Source organism: Juglans microcarpa x Juglans regia, chromosome 1S (genome assembly GCF_004785595.1).
Source record: "Juglans microcarpa x Juglans regia isolate MS1-56 chromosome 1S, Jm3101_v1.0, whole genome shotgun sequence".
Taxonomy (NCBI): domain Eukaryota; kingdom Viridiplantae; phylum Streptophyta; class Magnoliopsida; order Fagales; family Juglandaceae; genus Juglans; species Juglans microcarpa x Juglans regia.
The window spans coordinates 18,657,633-18,679,278 of record NC_054595.1 but is presented as its reverse complement, the minus strand read 5'-3'; the positions used below and the strand labels follow the sequence as shown (position 1 = coordinate 18,679,278).

The 21,646-nt window shown below is 34.2% G+C and overlaps 2 protein-coding genes across 3 annotated transcripts; both read right to left on the bottom strand.

Annotated features, from left to right (window-relative positions):
• Positions 1-650: 650 nt before the first annotated feature.
• LOC121246705 (kinesin-like protein KIN-13A) lies at positions 651-11,879 on the bottom strand. 2 transcript variants are annotated; one of them, XM_041144943.1, is made up of 14 exons: positions 11,690-11,879; positions 11,059-11,323; positions 9,713-9,934; positions 8,060-8,248; positions 6,867-6,968; positions 6,585-6,662; positions 6,274-6,355; positions 4,535-4,697; positions 3,525-3,854; positions 2,347-2,565; positions 1,642-2,248; positions 1,475-1,540; positions 912-1,142; positions 651-788 (listed from the first exon to the last, which is right to left on the bottom strand). In XM_041144943.1, exons 2-13 carry the CDS (start codon positions 11,269-11,271, stop codon positions 960-962), a joined length of 2,454 nt encoding a protein of 817 aa, XP_041000877.1. In that variant the 5' UTR covers positions 11,272-11,323; positions 11,690-11,879; the 3' UTR covers positions 651-788; positions 912-959. The 2 variants fall into 2 exon arrangements, with proteins under 2 accessions (XP_041000877.1, XP_041000878.1); XM_041144944.1 differs by lacking the exon at positions 651-788 and having other exon boundaries at positions 798-1,142; positions 11,059-11,310.
• A 7,182-nt stretch (positions 11,880-19,061) lies between these two features.
• Positions 19,062-21,160, bottom strand: LOC121246704 (translationally-controlled tumor protein homolog). Its single transcript, XM_041144942.1, has 5 exons — positions 20,951-21,160; positions 20,193-20,266; positions 19,811-19,939; positions 19,567-19,724; positions 19,062-19,330 (listed from the first exon to the last, which is right to left on the bottom strand). The coding sequence occupies exons 1-5, from the start codon at positions 20,976-20,978 to the stop codon at positions 19,213-19,215; spliced, it is 507 nt and encodes a 168-aa protein (XP_041000876.1). The 5' UTR covers positions 20,979-21,160; the 3' UTR covers positions 19,062-19,212.
• Between the last annotated feature and the right edge of the window lie 486 nt (positions 21,161-21,646).

The window sequence follows — 21,646 nt, the reverse complement described above, 5'->3', positions numbered from 1 at the left end:
TGAATTCTGCAGGCTTAATACACGTGGATTTGTGGTACCGTTCCTGTTGTACGAGCAATTTCATCAGTCACGGTTCTTTAAGACAATGGTCAAATATCATTTGCGGAAGTACATATTCAACGGGTAATTCTACAAATCTGTTCATAAAATCACGATAAAATCCATAAGCAGCGCAAGTGAAATTCATAAAAAAAAAAAATCCAGTGTTCATAAAAGATGTACATTTGGTTATACACTCCAAGAATAATGATGATTTCACAATTTGAAGCCCAACCTCGCCCTTGGTTTACTGTAAGCTTTCAACAGAGTTCTCATAACGAACTAGAACGTAGCCTATTAGCAAAAACAAATATCAGTACAGAACTGCAAATCAGAATCAGATAATAATTCTGCAGCAATGTTATGAATCATTTGTATCCTAGAATGGTAGTAAACAAAGTTGAGGAGGTGGAGAAAATGATTTCAGAAAATTGAGGAAATAATAAAGCATCGATATCACCTTTTTTTTTCTTTTTTTTTTTTTCCCATTTCCTAACTATAATTTGCGAATCAAGTCCAGACACCTGTAAACAGCCAAGGTCCACAGAGTCGGCACAGACCCTTAAAATCTGGGGAAGATCAAATCAGACTAGCCTACAAAATACAATTGACAACAGTAAAACTTCGATTACAGACATAAAACCTCATTCTTGTTCAAACCACATCGACCATAGCCCTCAAGTACAGTTTTTCTGTGCATTGCCTTAGACACTCTCCCAAAGTACCTCAATCCTCTGCGTGGATCGTGACTGTGAGAGGAAGGAAAAAAGGTATAATTTCACTGCCAGAAAAGATCCATATACATAGGAAGAAAGCCATTCAACGACAAAAAATTAGCACTGCAAAATTATATATAAAAAAAAAAAAATTACATGGCAGTATATGGTGCAGTCATTAAAGCAAAGAAACAAAGAGCTGCCTTAGCGTGGCACCCTTTTCCGACTAAGTATCTCCTGTTCTTTCAATCGGTGCTGGAACCTTGCAAGGCGAGCTTGCAGACTAACCAGACCTGCTGCCTTGCGAGAAAGCGCAAAGTTCAACTGAGTAACATAGTTGTCGATGAGGCTGCCTGGTTGATCCACTTCTGCCAGCAGTTTCATTTCCTAGAATCCAGTGAACGGTTTAGACATTAGACATGTTCGAAATTAAATTTGAGAAGCTATGAAAAAAATATGTACCTGAAGTTTCTTGGAATTTCAAGCTTTTTACTAAAGATTAATGGGTGATAATTAACTGTGATTAACTCACATGTTTCAAATAAGATAAATATCTCTCTTTTTCAGAGGATTATAGAAGATTAGAACTCCTTGTCATGATTTCATATGCTTTGGGATTAAGAAATCAACGGCACATAATGCCTTGAGCAATGACTAACCTATCAAGTCAAAACAACTCCAAAGTTAAAAACCTATTAACTGATCAATTTTTCACTTACTTCACGAACAATCTCCATCGTGTCTTCAATTTCTTTTCTATGAGCAGCAATTAAGGCCTCTTCTTCCTACAGCAGTCAAAATAGCACATAAGATAAACAAGAGGCAAAAAGAAACCTCTTACAATTAAAATATTTCCAGGAAAGGACAGGCTACACAGATGTCCAACCTCAAGTATTGCATTAATATTTCCATCAGGTAGGGGTTCTGGTTCATATTGCCGAGGTCCAACATTATTTGAGCTGTATGTGACTGTATTCTGCTGCTTGGTTTTTGCGGTAGAGAGATCTGATCCATTAAGATCTTTTCTCAGCCAGTTCCCCAGCTTCTCTGATTTTTCTTCCCTAGACACTTTTCTACGAGGTGGTGAAACCTTCTGCACTTTCTCTTCTGTATCTTCTGAGTTTTGGGAATAAGAGGAGTTTGACTTTTGAATAGTAGAATCACCATAAGAATTTTTCATTTCATACCTCTCCCTGTCCATTGAGCCGGAAGCCACCCCTTTCTCCTCTCGTCCATTTAAGGGGTAACTAGACGAAACACTGGAGGACTGTTTATTGCTATAATCAACAGTAGGATTGTATGAGGCATTTTCCTTTTCCACAACCCTTCTTCCTACATCTGGTACTTTCACCTCTTGCCACTGGTCATAAACATCATCTGAGTCAACAGAAACTGGCAGAGATGATGCTGATGAAACATCTTTATTAATTGGTGGTAATGAATTGATAGCCTGATCCTTTCTCGCATTTCCGCTTCTGGATAGACTTTTAACCCTGTTCATTTAATAGCCATTCTTCAGATAAAATTACATAAGATAATAACCACTGATACTGGGATACTTCAATTTTTTGAAGCAGGTAAAAAAGAATACCTGTCTGCATATCGCAAAGTGTTAAGCGTATGCTCACAGGAACCTGCATTTGGAGAAATGCAAGAAATCATAACAGTCCTTGAATTGCCAACAAACGAGTCACGAAGCACTTCTGTGAGTTTGCTCCCGCGGAAAGGAATATGGAGCTGATCATTGTCAAGTGCACGAATGCACTCCTTGAGAGCCAAAAGACTCTTGTTGATTTCAGCTCCCTCAATCCTGCAGTGAACCAAATGATCCAGGAAAGGCACATATAAGGTCAATTTCCACAGCAATAAAACAACAGTCCAACATCAACATAAAAAGCTTAAAAAAGTGGTTTACAAAATGCAATATCTAGCTATGAAAATATCTATTTATAGCAACTCCATGGGAACAACTTAGTACATTCAATTAATGTTTCCAGATGCATGAGTGGCCTTCCAGACCCAACATGAGCTAAAGTAAATGAGTGGCCAGGATTTTGGTCTCCCAGTAGATACTTGGAAAAGATAAGGAACACCGTTTAAGTGAAAGAACTCACTAGGCATAACCCTAACAAGTCAACGAATGCCACAAAATCCAGCACCTTAAAAAGACCAGGATTGGTTGGTCATTGCCAGCAGATTCAGCTCTAGGGCTTGAGCTCTGGCAGGGCACCTATCCAACCTGTGGCCCAATGCGAAAAAGGGCATTGCCCAATCCAACCTGCAGCAATCACCTCTGATAAAGGGTGTTGCCTTTGGTACACAGCAGGGTATACGTGGGAAACAGCTAATCAGAAAATGAAGAGGAAAAAAAAAGCATAGAAAACTCCTGGAGGTAAATCACATAAAAGTGGATAGTGTCTGCTACAGATGCTTCCCTAAAACAAGCTAAGTCGAAAAAGTCAGGGAAGGCTGCCTTATGTGTCTGATCCCCCACATTACACATGCCAAAATCTTATCCTGTTCCATTCCTCCCAGAAATCTAGTCAATTGAACAAACTCCCCCCAACCCCTCCTGATATTATTCCACAAGCCCACCAGCCCACCCCATTTGACCCATTGGCACTTCAAGGTCGATAGGGTTATAACAACCTACTTCAAATCTTAAGTTAAACCAAAGCGGAATCTAAAAACTTGGATTTTAATATTAGACACTCCAATTCTTCATGCTTGACTACACAAGAAAATAAGAAAAAGATGCACAAATCTGACCTTGTTTGTCGGTCATTGTCAGTGGTGTCAGCACCTCTTTCACTACCAGCAAGATCAATAAAAGAAATCTTCCCAACAACCTTCCCTGGTTTAGACTCATTTCCTTCATTATTACGCCTGGAATCTTTCATCTCATTGTGCTTCTTAATGGCAAGTTGCAAGATAGCATGGGACCTGGAAGATTCCTCATTGGCACCAGTGGATCCTGTACTTCTTGCAGCATTACCTCTCTCAATGTATTCTTTAACAATTTGTACATCTGAAACTTCGAATTCTTGCAGTCCAACAATACAAACTTGTTGCTTTCCGTCTTCCCTCATAAAAAGTTTCCTATTTGAAAAAAATGGTCATTAGCAATTCCATACAGGCATACATGTGAACGCCTATGCATCCCCCATTAATGCAAATGGCTACAAACTCATATTATAAGACGCAAATCTACTTAACTTTTAAAAAAAATATAAGGTAAATGGTATCTTATCTAACCAAAAATCATGCATTCTTGATGTCAGCCACTGTCACACCCTGCATGTACGTATTAGTTACTCAGAGAATGGTATTTCAAAGAATGATTTACCATCCTGATCCAAGAACTTCAGGTGGCAGAGTTGCAAGGAGTGACCCTTTCCACAAACGCTTAGCATGCAAAATTACGCAAAAAATTCACTTGAAGCACAAGGACACATTTTATTTGTGGGTTACCGGAGCAACAGATGCTTCACAGCATTACAGCATGATAAAAATGAATCATCCACATACAAACACATGGAAACAATGCCATTAACTAAGTCATACACCTTCAGCTTTTGCAAGAAACAGGCATGCTGAAGTTGACTTTGCAAAGCAAGGACTACATTACTTTTCTCAATGAAAAATGATATATACATATGGCTCTTCATGCCTTCTATAACCGCTATATCAAATGAAATGCATCCAGGTTTTAAAGCCAAATAATAATAATAATAATAATAATAGCAAATGAAAAGCCAAAAACGATGAAAAACACTAACTTTCTGTCACTGAGAAGATCAAAGAGTTTCCCGCCATATATCTCAAAATAGCTTAGCCACAATTTAAATCTCTGATTACGGTAGAGTGGTTTATGTAACAATCTAGCAAGGTCTTCAGCAGCTCTGAGAGGTAACGGTTGCATTGTGAATGTCTTACCACTACCTGAAATTAATCAGAGTAGATAATCTAATAAGAACTTACCTCTAAAAAATGTAAAACCAGGAGCAGTGGCAATGAACAACAAAATAGAGAAAATTCAGCAAAAAGTTGAGAAACTTGAGATTAGAAATTATTTCAAAAGAGAGATCTATAGATGGATAAAAAATTACATTGAAACATAAGTGTGCCAATAACTAAATAAGAAGCTTTAGCCAATATTTTTTTTTTTTTTTTTACTTTTTAATTTTACGATGTGGAACTCCAGCAAGGCAGAGCCATTCAAACTAGGGATGAAATTGGTTCAGTTCGGTCAGGGTATTGCATGTTTTTCAAACCAAACCCGGTCTGGTTGGTTTGCTGACCGAAAAATTCAGAGAAACTCCTTGTGTGGAATTGAACCTAGGATATCTGAGTCTACAGCTCATAACAAACCTGCTCTTTGACAAATTGGCTGCAGCCTGACAGATAAAACTCCATCCAAGATAAATTCTCTATTCTAGAGGATTAGGAGGATTCCAAACATGGGACCAGATTTTATGCATTACCACTTAAACACCTTACACAACTTCTCCTCCAAATCGTAAACAAACATTTTGTCAAGACACTAAATACTGTTCCCTCCATCCCATTATAGATTATTTGCTTTACTTCTTTAGGCAGTTAGATGATAAATGGAACTTTTTCCCCTTGAATTACCCAATGTACACTTGCAGAAAACTCCTTGTCGAGGGCCTGTGCACCCCTAGGATTAGTCGGGACTTTGTTCTTGGACACCCAGTACCAATCAAAAAACAAAAAATAAATGAAACTTTCAAAAAATGAAAGCATATATATTATTATGTACAAAAGAAAATAAAGCACATCATTTGCTTTGCTTGACTTTCAAGATTACTTTTAAATTTAAAAAACTTTTTTCAAATTTAAATCCAATTGTCCTGACCCATCTAAGGGCATTTTAGGAATATTTTATTAAAATGTGTCATTTATTAATTTTCATATAATGAAGGGATGGATTGAGTATTTTATAATATAATACAATTACAAAACAGACTTCAGACTTTTTTTTTCATAAGTAACTTCAGACTTCAAATAACAGATTTTAACCTTACTATCGTACACCAATAATAAACACGATCTGGCTGGAACTTGTTACTCTTCCCTTTTTTTAATGGGATCCGGTTGTCTCAACAAGGATTTAACATGGGGGAACTGTTTCAACAAATATTTGTTTAAAATTCATAGACAATTTTATCATTCCTCCATGACTTCAGCACAAATATCTTCTTCATCTCATTCTAGCAAAAATAAATTATGAAGATCACATGAAACTTGACAACTCTCACGTCCAAAAAAATTTCAAGAAACAACATAAGTCCATTATGCGTCCAAATTCCTTTATACCATTTGTGATACATCCACAAACACACAAGTTTAAAGAACCTATACAGTATGAGATGCATCCAAATTCCTGATGTTCTGAACAATTCAAATTATTCAACAGGACTAGCTTTAATCTTATTAAATGATTATGACATAATTAGTTTCCTACATGGTAAGGGAGATCAGAAACTCAACATACCAGTCTGGCCATAAGCAAAACATGTAGCCTTTGTTCGCTCAAAAATGGTTGGAATGATAGGTTCAACGGTGACCCTGTATACCTGTCTCAGATACCAAGTAAAGAAGTCATGCATGGATCTAAATATCAACAATCATAAAGAAAAACCAAGTGCAGATAAAACAAAAGTCTTGAACATCAAACCGAGAATTAACAAAATCATAAACATCAAGGAATGATTATATCAACACATTTCAAAATATTCATGTCTACAAAATATGTCAGACAAGCAGCAGATAGAAAACTTCAATCTATAGTACTAGAACGATTACCTCATCATTGGAGACATCCTCATCAAGAACAGCATCAAAACAAAACTCATGCTTCTCCACATATGCAGTCAAGTCCACCTTTAACACCAAGATAAAAAACAATATGCTCTTTCAACATATGTCTCTAAGAGTGTGTTTGTACAAAGGAATAGAGAGAGAGAGAGAGGGGGGGGGGGGGGGGAGGGAAGAGAGAGCTCAATATCAGCTGCACAATTTTATTTAAAATCAAATTTAGCAAAAAAACACAAGCTATGGTGCTTTTTAATAACAAGCAATAATTACCTTCAGTTTGGGTTCATGGACAGTCAAAGCATTGTCATATACACTTACTATATCCTCCTCCTTCCGAGAATTCTCCTTTTTGTTCAAAGGCCTTTTACGTACCTAATATAACAATTAGAATACAATGGTTTCAGGATTTCAGGAAAAGAAAATTTGACAAATGAAATCCCAGCTAGTTGCACAAGCAAGAAAAGTGACAAACAACATTATCTATAACCATGTGCAATCAAGTCACAAAAGAAAATTTGGGACCAGCATATGCCCAAATGCATATGTAAATATTTTTTGATAATTAATAAGAATTTTATTACCATAGGCATAGCCCGAGTACACAGGAAGTATACAAGAGGAAATACCTATACACAGCGACTAAAAAGATAGAAAAAACTAGATTAACTCCAGCACATCATCACCATTCATTACATTAGCCTTAGTCCATAGACATAGAGTTTTAAAGAAAAATTCCCTAATTTCTACCATCGATCGTTCTTTGTCTTAAAAACATCTCCCATTCCTTTCTAGCCATAAACACCAAAATGCAAATGTAATTATCAATAAGTGATACACAAGGTTCATGGTTCCAAGTTCTGAATAACATATACTTTTGACAAAAAGAAGAAAAAATAAAACTTATCAAAATGTTTTGGTAACATATTTGTAAGCAAACAACCCCTAGGGGTTGGCTCAAGTGGTAAAGGCCTTGGACTTAGGGATATGCTCCCCCCAGGTCTAAGGTTCAAATCCCCTTGGGTGCAAACAATCTCTATGAACCATCGGATTGGGGGATTTTCCCCTTAAATTACCCGAGGTACACTTGCGGGAAACTTCTTGCCGAGGGCCTATGCACTCCCGGGATTAGTCAGGACGCTGTTCCTGGACACCCGGTGCCAATAAAAAAAAAACATATTTGTAAGCAAACATGAAGACAGATTTTCTTGTATGAAATAGGCAGAAAATTTGGTGGGGTGTTTTGTGCAGAAACAGCTAACATTACATAGGCAATCAAAGAAGGAGCATAGGTATCTCAAAATCAGTCCTGTCACATCATGGATATGGAATGGGCATTTATGGACTTGTAATAGTCAATCAACATATTGTGTAAATAGAGAAGAACAAAAAACAATCAAAACTATCTTTTAGTACAGAGTGTATGCCCCAAACAAACAAACAAACAAACAAATAGAGCACCCTACCACAACTTTAATTTTAGCCACATTATTTTCCTTCATGCTCTCTTTTTCATTCGCAGGTAATGGAAATGATGCATCTACATCTGGTCGCCCTCCTTGCTGTCCACCGCCCGTCACATTGAACTCATCATCAAATACTTTGGCACTGCCAGGCATAAAGGGAGAAGCCTCGAAGGGTTCTGAAATAACATGCTGAGAGTGGAAACAAAATGATGATCCATAGGGAAAAAATATATATATAGAACACGCTTTCAGCACAGATAAAATCATCCTAACCTTCTTACAAAAACAGATAATACAACACTGGTAAAATTGCACACAATAAAAAACAATTCAAATTATTCAGAAAAAAAAAGAAAGAAAAGAAACCATTACAAATTGCTATAAACTTCAAACCATGTCTGGATGATATACGATGGATTGGGGTAAATAACTAATGGGCAACAGAGCATTATTCTCCTTTTTTTTTCCATGAAACTCACAACCAACACGAAGAACATGTTATCATTCAAAAAACTTCAATCAACTTTCTCGCAAAACCGGTGTGCTTAAAAGAGCAATCCAAATCCCAGCCCAAACAATAAACAGCCCAAGAAGAAAGAAAAAAAAAATTGAACATAGTGCCTTTTTCTCTTACCAGTAAGAAAGCAAAACTAGTACCCTATTTTTTATTACTCATAAAAAAATTAAATAAAGCCTTCGATTTCTCACAAAGGTTATCAAACCAATCCCTAGTTCCTACAGTAACAATAATCAAATACTTTTTGTATTCCATAAGATAGAGCTTTCATATTAAGAAGAGCAAAACTAGTACCCTATTTTTTATTACTCATAAAAAAATTAAATAAAGCCTTTGATTTCTCACAAAGGTTATCAAACCAATCCCTAGTTCCTACAGTAACAATAATCAAATACTTTTTGTATTCCATAAGATAGAGCTTTCATATTAAGAAGAGCAAAACTAGTACCCTATTTTTTATTACTCATAAAAAAATTAAATAAAGCCTTCGATTTCTCAAAAAGGTTATCAAACCAATCCCTAGTTCCTACAGTAACAATAATCAAAAGAAGAGAAGAAGAAGAAGAAGAAGAAAAGAATCCCCACAAAAAATAAGCTCAAAAGCAGGTAATCCAATGAATCGTTCTAACACCCTTTTTATTCCAGCACAATTTACTCCCTATATTTCTTATGCTTTTTATTTAAGTTAAGAAGCTAGTTCCAGCCCAAAAAAGGTCGAGTAACTCATCCTATATGCATGTCTACATAATGTAATATAAAAGGTACTTTGAATTAAGCTAAAGTGCTTGTGAACCTCTGTAGTTGTTGGTGACTGAAGGTTCAGTAACTGTGCCACATGTATTTAACCGCTTTTCTCATATAAGGGGACAGAAACACAAGCATATATTACTTAATAAAAATCAAAAATCAAAAAATTGAAAGGCAACCTCTTTGTGTTTATAAGTAATTGAAGTTTTACTAAAATTTGAAAGAAAACTTTGAGCAACAAGGACTATATCCATTCCATGGCTTTCAATCTTAGTTCTTAAGACTACACTATAAGGTACATTATAATCTGATTTTATCAGAATAACTTCACATAACTATTTATGAAGTTTCCTGCACAGTTGAACAGAAAACCTTTCAAGGAGACATACCTCAGACAAAAGCTCTGTATCATCCATAGCATGAAGATCCAAAAGCCCAGCACCAAAATCGCCCCTAAACTCCGGAGAATAAAACCCATCAGATGTGGCTACCCCACCTGAAGTTTGGGCAGTATGCATGTATGGCTCAGAAGCAGACTCCCCATTAAATTTAAGGTTTCTCATCAACTTAAAAAGCCTCTGTTTCTCTTCAGCAGACTGAGCTCCGTATCCCTATGACAATATCACATGACACATACCTCCTCATCAAGTCTCAAACTTTACTCACACCCAAAGTACATAGAAGAGCCAACTTTTAACAGCATTTCAACCATCAATATCACATGAAAAGTACTACTAAAAGACAAGCTTCACATGTCAATAGACGCAGAATGATCAAACCGACCAAGATTAGAACTGAAAATCCCAGAAAGGATGACCAGTGTCTTAACAGCAAAATCCACAAACTTTGACAGGAAACATGCATTGATTTCTCATACGACTGGAAAAAAAAAAAAAGAAGAATCAAAATCAAACATGATGAGTTTTTAACGTTAAAAAACTTTGAATATAGTTTATTGATAAGTCACTTAAAATAAGTTTACTGGTAAGTTATACACTCGAACAGCTCTTAGGCCCACATCCTTATCCTTCAACCAGTTTTTATGGGAGGTATAAGTGTTGAGTAATGCTAATATGCCTCTTAATTTATACCACTCACTTTGCCCCTTGACATGGCACCACAATGTGATGCCACGTGGCTTATTAAAAAATATATATTCAGAACAAAATGGCTCCCAAAAACACAAAAAGAGGAAGACTAAAACCCTAGATTCCCTATACCCTTTTATGTTTGTGTTTTTAATTTTTTTTAATAAGTCGTGTGCCACGTCAAGGGGACAAAGTGAGTGGTATAAATTAAAGGGCATAGTAGCATTTCTCATAAGTGTCGGTTATTTCCAATAAGCTATAACTCATTAGCAATAACACCATTAATTCAAATAAAAAAACATTAAATTCACAAAAAATCTAAAGCCTATCAAAGAAATGAATAATCAAAATGAAAACCCAGGAAGAAATGAACTTCTCTAATTACCTTTCCCTGAAAAATAATGTCAACTCTAATGGGATCACCGCAAAGAGTGATCAAAACGACCACATAAAAGTACAGAAATATTCTGGGCAAACTTCATACCTAAACAAAACTACAGGCATTCATACCAAACATTAACAAACAAAGATACCATGTTCACAACCAGCCGATATATCAATAAGCATACCCTTAATATTCCTCAGGGAATGAGCTTCAGCAGTGATACGATTACCTGCATGAGAAGAATGATAAGAAAAATGATTACCTGCATGAGAAGATTAGGGAGGAGGCGGTGATCGATACTGGCGGAGGCCAATGGAGAGGCCAGATGCTGCAACCCAGCGGACTGAAGCCACCGCGCCATGACCGCATCGCCAGCGTCGCTCGCGGGGCCTGCATTGTGAACAGACCCGCCACCGGCATGATCGTATAGGGCGGTTGCCGCCGCAGCATTGCTCTGCTGCATCTGGCCACCCATGTGGCGCTGCGATCGTCTTTGAGGAGCCAACTTTAAGATCTATTGGACAACGCTACACGCAAAATTATCCATCAAGTTAAAAACTAAGGGAAAAAAGCTGAAACAAAAATCACAAATTCAAAATATAACTATTAAATTTCTAATCCAAATAAAAATCAAAACGACAAACGAGAAGGAACTCTTGAAGCCAGTGATATGAACGAACGGTACTCAAAAGTAGGGGAAAATTCGAATTCAAAGTAGAACATGAAAATGATGACGCGAGAACGGGACTCAAATACACGGAATCTGTAATTAGATGAAATCAGGTTTCAAAAAGACAATAAAAAAGAAGAAAGAAAGAAATTCCTCCAAGTTTCAAATTTACAACGAAATAGTTAAAAAGTTACAAGCATTTCCAACACATGAACACGCGTACCGGGCTGCAGTAAGAAAATGGACGCTATCAAGGTCTGTCTTTTGAAATTCTGGGTTGCGATCGGATCCGAAGCGGAAAACCTAAATTGATCGGACAGAAAAGGTTCAATGTCTCTCTCTCTCTGTATCCATCTCTGAAAAAAGGCTGAGGCTCCAAAGGAGAGAGTACGCCTTTGTTGATTTACAATTGGTACGCTTATTTATTTTCGAAGTGTATTAAACGGCTATTTTAAACTTATGTAAAGACTAATTTGCCCTCATCGTTATTCGTAATTTTCGGGTGCGTCGTTTTAGTCGACGACAAAGCGTTTGAAAAGGTAGGTACCGACCGTAAAGGGTAGTTTGGCAGAGTGGGTAAAAAGTAAAGAAATCAATTTCTTTATATCAAATTCTCAATGAAAACAAAATAGTATTGGTTTTTTTTTTTTTAATGGAACAAAATAGTATTGTTAGTTAATAGAAAAGTTCTATATAAATTTTTTGTGAAAAAATGAGTCTCATTAATAAAAAATAATTTTTTTATACTTTTTGAGCTGGTATTTATTTTTTTTACAAGGACTTGTATGGAACTTATCTATTTAAAATTTGTACAGATTATTTCTCAAAATGAAATAAGATTAATGTTATATGTGATTTTAAGATATGTAACTTGTAAGTCTCGCATATTCTTTTAAAAATAAAAATAAATTAATTAATTAAAAATTAAAAAAATTATCTATACTTACAATTTTATTTATATAAACATACATGCTGATGTGTTAACTATTGTAAATAATGAAAATTTTAAAATTTGAGATTTGAAAATCAAATTAAAAAAGAAAATACTGATAAAATGAGATTACCACTCAGTACTTATAATATTATGTGCAAAATGTACGTGTAGTACTATTTTCAGAAAATACGAAATTCAAATTCAAATTTTATTTTTTTAATGGTTGACTTCATTATTTTTTAAAAAAATTCATGAGACTTACACATATTAAAATTATAAAATCATTGCTCAAAATAAGTTGATGCAATGGAAATCGATCTCATAAATATAAATACTGTATTTCTTATAAATGTTTTTTTGATAAGTCTTTCTTTTAAATGTTATTATGCTTTATTTTTTAGAGATAGCAAAATCATATGCTTTTTTGCATCGTCTTGCAAACTAACGGCTAAAGACACCTCCCATTTTTCTTTTCTTTACTTTTGTTTCGTAATCAATGTTGTTACTTTCAGCATTATTAGACACATTTATTTCCCTTTTTTTTTAATATTTCCCTTTTTTTGAATTTATCTTTTGTAATTAAGGGAATGCTTAGGAAATGGATGAGATAAGAAGTTTGTAAATAGTAGTATGATGGTTTATGAATAGTAGTATAATAATTTGAGTTAAATATTTTTTAGATTTTGGAAAAGTAGAGAAAAAAAGTTGAATAAATAATATTATAAAGTTAAGATATTATTAGAATTTAATTTTTTAATATTGTTTTCATTTTGATATTTGAATTGTTTTTATTTTTTATTTGAAAGTTGAGAAACTTGTAATGATTAGTTTAAAAGTATTTGAGTGTTATATAGTGATGTTTAGAAATGAAATAATATAGGATAGGATGAGATCAGAATTTTCGGGTGTTCAAGTGTAGAAATCATAATTTTTCTTAACTCTATGAGATAGTTTAGTGGTTTTAGAATGAATAGTAAGAAATCAAAATTTTTCTTAACCCTGTCAGATGGTCTGTACACACATTATATTTGAATGTTGAGTTGATCTCAAATGATCTGTAAATAGTAATAAAAAAATAAATAATAATAAATAATTTATGAATAATAGTGAACTGTTTGTGAATAATATTAAAGTAGTATGAGACTACTTCTCATTCACCAAAACCAACTTAAGAGTGTGTTTGAATGTTAAAGTGAGTTGAAATAAGTTGAGTTGAGTTGATAAAATATTATTAGAATATTTATTATTATTATTATTATTATTATTGTTTTGAAATTTGAAAAAGTTGAATTGTTTATTATATTTTATGTTGAGATTTTAAAAAGTTGTAATGATGAGTTGAGATGAATTGTGTTTTCAAACGAAGCCTAGATTCATTAGATTGAAAGAGATTTTCCTTTTGAGGGCTTGTATTTCAAAACTTTTTTACCAAATATCCGGTGGCAATAAGAAAACAAATGTTTTTATTTTTAAAGCTCAGTAATGTTGAAGTGTCCAATAATAACGCTGAAAGTAAGACGGCAATTTTTTTGGTTGCCAATTAAACAAAGCAATTTAGTCAAAACCAGTCGTAGATAATTCCTTTAAATATTAATCAGCAAGCGTTAATGTCCAGACGGCATTTAGAACAAGACACCAACAACCATCAAACATATTTACTTGGGATATATCTTAAATGATGTAATACTACTTTTACGGATCTTAATTAAGTGTATTATTTATCATTCCACAACGTTGTGTCATTTTGGGTAGTTGAAGATATAAACCATAAAATCATCTTTAATTGGAGATGTAATGTGTTTAGTAACGACACCTAATTCATGTCTCGACACATTTTTCATAATAGAAGTGTTATAAGTACAAAGAGATCACACAAAAATAAATTTACAAACTGACATAATTTCATATAATATGTTAGATCTATTTTACTTTTACGTGATCTTTTTATCACTAAATCATGGGTTTTCTTTCGGTATAAAAAGCACCCTCTATGACAGTAATTAATATGGATGTTTGGCTGGGAAGGAACACACAGCGGCAGCACGAGACCACCCATGCCCTCCGATTTTGAACAATCATGCAGAAACGTGCTCTTTCAAAAGGGAACCATATATGTAAGAGTTTGTACTTTAATTATTTTGATGTCTCCGTGTACAAATAAAAACATACGTTTGGTTTTGCATAATGCACAGCTAAATATGTTCCAAATATGGTATCAAGTTTACTGCCTAAATACTCTGTTGTTGAATTATATATTCTTATAAATATAAAAGGTTTTGATATATATGGTTTTTTCATATGAATTATAAGATAATTATTATACAGTTTGTCGTGTTTTTATTGTTGATGTCATGGAAGTCTAGCAAGGCACAACAAGATGGAATCTTTTTTAGAAGATTTAAAAAAATATATAATTACACAGAGTAATGTTAGATACAGTTCTAATATATGCAAGTATTGCACACTTTTCTTTTTTTAAAAAAAAGTTAAAGTCTATCATTAAAAAATTAATTTTTTATGTTAGTTTCAAATTTACCTACTTTTTATAAATGAAGTACGCAAGACTTGTATATTCCAATGTCCCGTTTGGATGGTGAGACGAGATAATTTTAGATAAAAATTGAATAAAATATTGTTAAAATATTATTTTTATTTTAAAATTTGAAAAAGTTAAATTATTTATTATATTTTATGTAAAAATTTAAAAAAATTATAATGATGAAATAAAACCGTTTTGATATGCAAACGGAATCTAAAACTATAAATATCATTTATCAATTACAAAAGGAGAAGATGTGTAGTCCCAACCAAATGCTCCACAGCAAATACATTGCATGATTCGAATAAAACAAAAGTGAAAGGCAAAGAAGTCAATATTTTGTATGAAATCATTGTTTCAAATTTGAGATAAGGAAGGAACCGTTGTAAAGGTCGTTGTTTTATTCAATCTCGATGAAAATTACGTGGTTTTAACTACATATTCAAAATTCAATGGATAATGATGCAACAAACTTGTTTGTTTCGGCGTATTCGATGGAGCATTTAATGCCCCATCCTTTACATCCTTTAGAAGAAGAGTAAAGAGTTTAGATGGGTCATTTGGATTTTAATGTGGTTTTAAATGATTTGAGTTAATTGATAAATAATAATATTTTATAAGTCTTATTAAAATATGTTTAAATATAAATAGATTGAGGCATATGTTTAAATATATAAAATGAGTTTAACTTTTTATGAAAATTGAAAAATTACTAAATTCCATTAATAATTAAATTAAAATATATTGATATGATTTAATCTTCCGAACACAACCTTATTGCAATTTGCAAAAGAGAGAATAACAGACCATCTCTCCAGAGGGAAGAAAACCTAGTAAGAGTGTTGTCGGGGGAGGCAGCACATGGCCCATTTCAAAATCTAGTGAGAATGCTGCTATGGAGTGAGAGTCCAACCCCTAAATCTGAAAGAAAAAAGAAACCTAAAAAAAGATAAAAGAAGACAAAAGACTCGGATCTTTGTACAAAATGTAGTCAATGAATGTCGTGCATGCATGAATCCCCATGTCAAAATGGAGATCTCAAATTTACCAACAAACAAGTTTTTTATATGTCGAGAAGTATTGGCAATGGCTTAGCGTGTAAATTTTAACTAGAATTTGAAGTTTTGGTTATAGTTAAAAGTTTTGAAAAAGTTAATCTACATTAGATTGGATTAATTATTCTAAAGTCAAAATAGTAATATAATATTATATATTTTAATAATATTTTTTAAAAAAGTAATATTTTGTAAATACACTTGTATTTAATTTTAATATTATTATAAAATATTGATTTAATCATTTTACAGTGATTCTCCAAATATGACTAGGAGTCCTAAATTACTAAAGCTTAAAGTTTCACAAATATCCTTTTGGTTAGTCCAATGTAGGAGTTTTAACTCAAAAAAAAAAAAAAAAAGGTAAAATTTAGACTTAGACTAGGTCATTACCAATGCTCTAAGAAAGATATTGCCGATATCTTAGCTATTTTCGTTGAAGTTCCTTAGTTGCTACAAAACCAACAATATTTATGGATATTGACGAAGCATAAACAACGTGATAAATAAAACAACCACATGTTTAAAATAAAATAAAATTTAATATGTCAAGTTATAAAATTATTTTTATTAAAAAAATAAATCTAATAGATCATATAAAATTAATTAAGAAAGCAAAGCATAAGGATACATAATTAACTAAGAATAGTATAAGTAGGTTGTAAATGATGTGTTGTTGCGATGAATGTGGGCCAGCAAGAAGGATTATAATTATATTGCTGTTCGATCCGAAGGTGGGGGGGCCACCTGAAAAAGACGGGGCCTTTTCAATTCTATCATACCTTGCAATTCACTTCTTTTCGAATAAAGTCTTGCTTTAAGTTAAAGCATGTAAGGTTGAGACCCAATAATTAGGAATGGTAATTTGAATTAAAGTTTCATCATTTTTTGGCCGGATTTGCTCTTGTTATCTCTCATCTTTTCTATTCAACCTCATTGGGAACCCTATTAATGATTTCAATGGACAGCAAGTCCTTGATTTATTATTTATTTATTTATTTTTTGAGTCTTTTAATAAAGTGTAATTATATAGGGTTGGTGTCACGCTGCAATATTAGTCAATAATTTTTCAAAAATGATATGCGCACGGGCAAAAACATGAACAATAGACCCTACATTATTGTATTGATTTATGCGGACTTTCTTTTAATCATAGAAGAGCAAGAATTACGAGAAAAAAGAGAATTCAAGATATCATAGATGAGGTTAGAGTTGAATAAGTGGGTTTAGCCCATTTGGAGACGTCAATTTGACTAAATTGTACACAATAAAGTTGGCACTTAAGTGGATTTGATTTTTGGATGAATTCAAAAAAGTCCGTGTGGTGTCTGCCAATTTTGCCATATCCCTCATTTTTTGTTTTCTGTACCCTACCCTCGAGCTAGTAGTTTTCACTTTTTATGTAGTCACTTTTATATATTTTTTATACATTTCATTGATATAATTGATTATGTTACTTTTTTTTATATAAAATAATTGTTTTGATCAATCATATCAGTAGAATGCGTAAGAACTACACAAAAATGAATGTATATAACGGAACTAAAAAAAAAAAAAAAGATTTGTTTGGATGAGTCCATAGGTTTTACAGATTCCAAGGTTCAGTGTGTATCTCATGCATGCTGGTGCTGACGTTTAGAAATGGCATTTGCTGTATTTGCATGGGGAGATAAATACCTACATTATTATTATTTTTTATAAATATATACCAACTTTTAAGTAAGAGTTGATATAACATATTGGGAGGCATTTAAAGCCTTTGGATTGGACCTAATTATGATCCATGCAATATTATATCCACTTACTTTTGACACATTTTAATCGCATACAGACAACAGTCCATGCATGCAACCCACCTAACTGCAAGACCTGCATAATTAATTAATCGTGTTTTAGGCCATTTAACAAGTCATTTGTCCTTTAGTTTTGGAGATCTCAAACCCATCACACAACGAAATGGAGATGTTGAAAACATCTTTTGTAAAAGAGGGAAAAAAAACGGAGGGGAGAGGAGGCAGTGACCATTTGTATATGCACAGTAAACTATAGATTACCCAGAACCTGGAAATTGCATTTGCTAACACAACTTGTTATATCACTCAATGCATCGTTTTAGAATGAATCCATTTTTTAACCATTTCCGACTACCATTTTGAAACAAATACATTAGAATGTGCCTCGCCAGATTTTTTTTTTTCTTCTTTAAAAACAATGGCATGCTTCAATGCATCAAGTGTGGTACAAGTTTGACAAACCATAGAAAAAATGATCGATTCTCTCGACTTTCTAGAACATTAGTTCAATTTTGAACTAGCTTGAGTTTATTTTCAATCTATACACGTAAATCAGTAAATCTAATTATAAAAAAGCGAGACTTTGTTATAACATTCGTGACTAGCTTGGTATTATGGTTTATCAAAGACCCCCTCATATACTTGCGACAATTCTTAAGATATCTTTTTTTGATAGGTGTCGACTCTTAATATATCTACATCGGTAAAGACATCACAGAAACCATGAATCCATCATTCATAAATGCTAAAACAAGTTTATGATACTCCTATCATTTTTAATTTTTATAACTAATTTATACTCCCTTCAACTAGACACAACACATCTCTTGATGACAAGGAATACCGGAGACCATGTGAACGCAACACGTCTTTTATCCTGTTAAACCTCAGACCCTGTAACACTTTCTTGAGTGTCGTTTGGATTTGAAGATAAGTTGAGATGAGTTGTGAACAGTAGTAAGATGGATTATGAATAGTAATGAGATTTGTGAGTTAAAGTTGATGAATAGTAATAAATAGTAGTGAGATGGATTGAGATGAGTTGAAATGAGTTGAGATGGGTTGCGAATATAAGCCTCTCATAAATCTTCATCCGCTTTTCACTAATGGGACATAACTCCAGAAAATAGTTTGAACCCAAAGATCTGAACCTTAGACCCAGGGGCAAATGGAGCATACACCAAGGCCCTTGAGCCAACCCATAGACTACACTCAAAACATTTTTTTTTTTTTTTGATAAGTATAGACTAAACTCAAACATAACACCCATTGAATCAGAGAAAACACATTATAATGAGAAAATACCCATCAAAACCCAAACACTAGGCACAAAGCCTTATGTCAACAATAAAAACATCAGAAGACAAAACAAACAGATAACTGCAAATTCATCAAGAACGTCTTGGCAAGCAAGCTACTCCACTTTTAGCACTTGACCTCCTTCAAAGCATAGCCAAAGTACAAAAATGTCGGGTCAGTGGCACCTTCCTTGTAGTAAGCAAATACGAGGCAGCCATCATCATGCATGCTCTCCCCCACAAAACTGCAAAGGGTATAAAGGCTTTGTTTGAGCTATTTAACTTAAGCCAAAGATACAGGCATTAACAACTAAAAAACTAACTTTCAAGCTACTCAGTTGAGCCTGATATTATATCAGAACATAAAAGGAGAGGAGACAAATAACAATTACGTGCATTGGCATAGACAGAACATTGACACAAGGAAGTGGTAGTGAATCGGTAACTATTTCAAAAAGCATCATATATAAGAGGGCCTTACAATTGGAGGTCACTGAGCTTCGAAAGCAGGAACTTGGTTGCTGCCTCAATGTTTTTCTTAAATTTCTCTTGCTGCTCTCCCTCAAGCTTGGGTGTCAACAACTTGATGAACCTCTTCATATATGTGACAAATTGCTTCTTGTCAAAAGCAGGTTGCTCCTGCAAGCATGAGATAATAACCTAGTCAAACATTGCTTTGCAATAAAAAATAAATGATGTCATAAGATTTTGTGGGCACAACAAACCTGAAGCCTAAATGTGTCAACAATGTCAACCACCTTAGCAGCTTGGTCATCAACACCCTCATCATCCTCTCCACCTTCAGCAGAGGGGTTTGCACCTATGTCTACATCAACAGCTCCTTGAACAACCCACTGAGCAAGCAAATACATTGAAACCATAATTAATTGAATTCCAATATATATATATAAAGTCAACACAAATAAAATCCCGGATATCCTAATCAAGCCACAGCATTGTTTTCTTTTAGTTCTTGTACTGCGTAAACATGTAATGGCACAAGTCAGTCACTTGTATCAAAACCCTTGTTAGCATTACAAAGTAGTGAAACTCTTCAAACTAGGTATTCAAACTAAGATCTAAAGAGAGGAAGTTATAAACACCAACCTTTCCCTCAACTTCCCACAAAATTCCATTCTCGATTTCCTTATATGGGAACGAGTCCGAGAGAAGCTCATCACCTGATATCAATGCAACATTTAAACGGTCAGACAACTCCTCCATAACATCCCACTGCAGAAGCAAATTTCAATAAAAAAAAGTAATACCACTCAAATATATATAGCATTCCGTTAGTCAACAAAACCAATAAATTAATCCATCAGAGAAAAAAAAAACGCAAGCATCAAATCATCACATCCAGAAAGAGAGACTACAACAAAACTAGCAACACTCCAATATGTATGCACATAAAAAAGAAGTCTCAAACAAGTTAAATCAAAGGACAGTAGAGTATGAACCAATTAGCAAAGTCACCCAAAGCAATATAAATAGAGCAAACCAAGCGAAAGATTTTTCAAATGGGTCACTTTTTTCTCTGGACAGTTGAAATGGATCAGCTAGATTATCTGATATATGGCTTTAAATAAACGATATCTCAGCTAAGGGAATGATAATTCAAATGGGCCCATTAACTTAGCTCACACAAACTTGTTCAACTTAAACCGATATGTAAAACCTCCAGATCTCAACAACAGACGCAACAAAGAACACCAAACATATGCAATAACACGCAAGAAAGGAAAACATACCTTCAGAAATAAAACTTGATAGACAACACACCGATCTAAAACATGTATAATGCTTAAAACAAGACAAGCCTCGATTTAAACAAAAAGGTGAATCTGAGAGAGAAGCAACGGTACCTGTGAGGAGGTCCTGGTAAACCAACATGCTTGCGGAATCTCTCGGACCGTTCCAACAAAGAGTTAAGGGGCTAAGGAGGAGAGAGCGAGGATGCAGCCAGGGGCGAGAGAGAGAAAGAGGGCTCTGGCGCGTTGAGGACAAGGAGTATTTATAGTCAAGGGTTTGGGCGAGACGCCGAGAACTAGAAGTCAGTGTTGAGGGGTGTTCAGTAATTACGGGAAAAGGACTTCTGTTCGTGAATAATGGCCAATGGGTCCTTCGCCTCGTAGTGTGAATGTGGTGCCAATTTGGAATCGGGCCAGGTATCCATGGGCCAGGTACCTCAACATATTTTCTCTAGGCGAGATGGCACTCTACTCAACAGTATTCAGAAATAAAAATTTTATTTATTATTTCCTCAGAAATGATATTTATAATTTTAAAATGTATAAGTATCGTACAATTACTTTAAAAAAATGAGTAAAAATAAGATCTATATAAAAAAGTTATTTTTTTAATAATAAATCTCACTCTTTTTTAAAACAACTATTAGGAGTGCTACCTGCTCCTTACGGGGTTGGGACACCCCCTCCCCATCCCCCACCCTGCATGAGAGGGGGTGGATATTTTTTTCCCGTAATCCGTCTCCGTCCATGTGGAGGTAGGGTACTCCATCCGTTGCATGGGGTGCAGGAGTGGACCTCCATCCGTTCGCT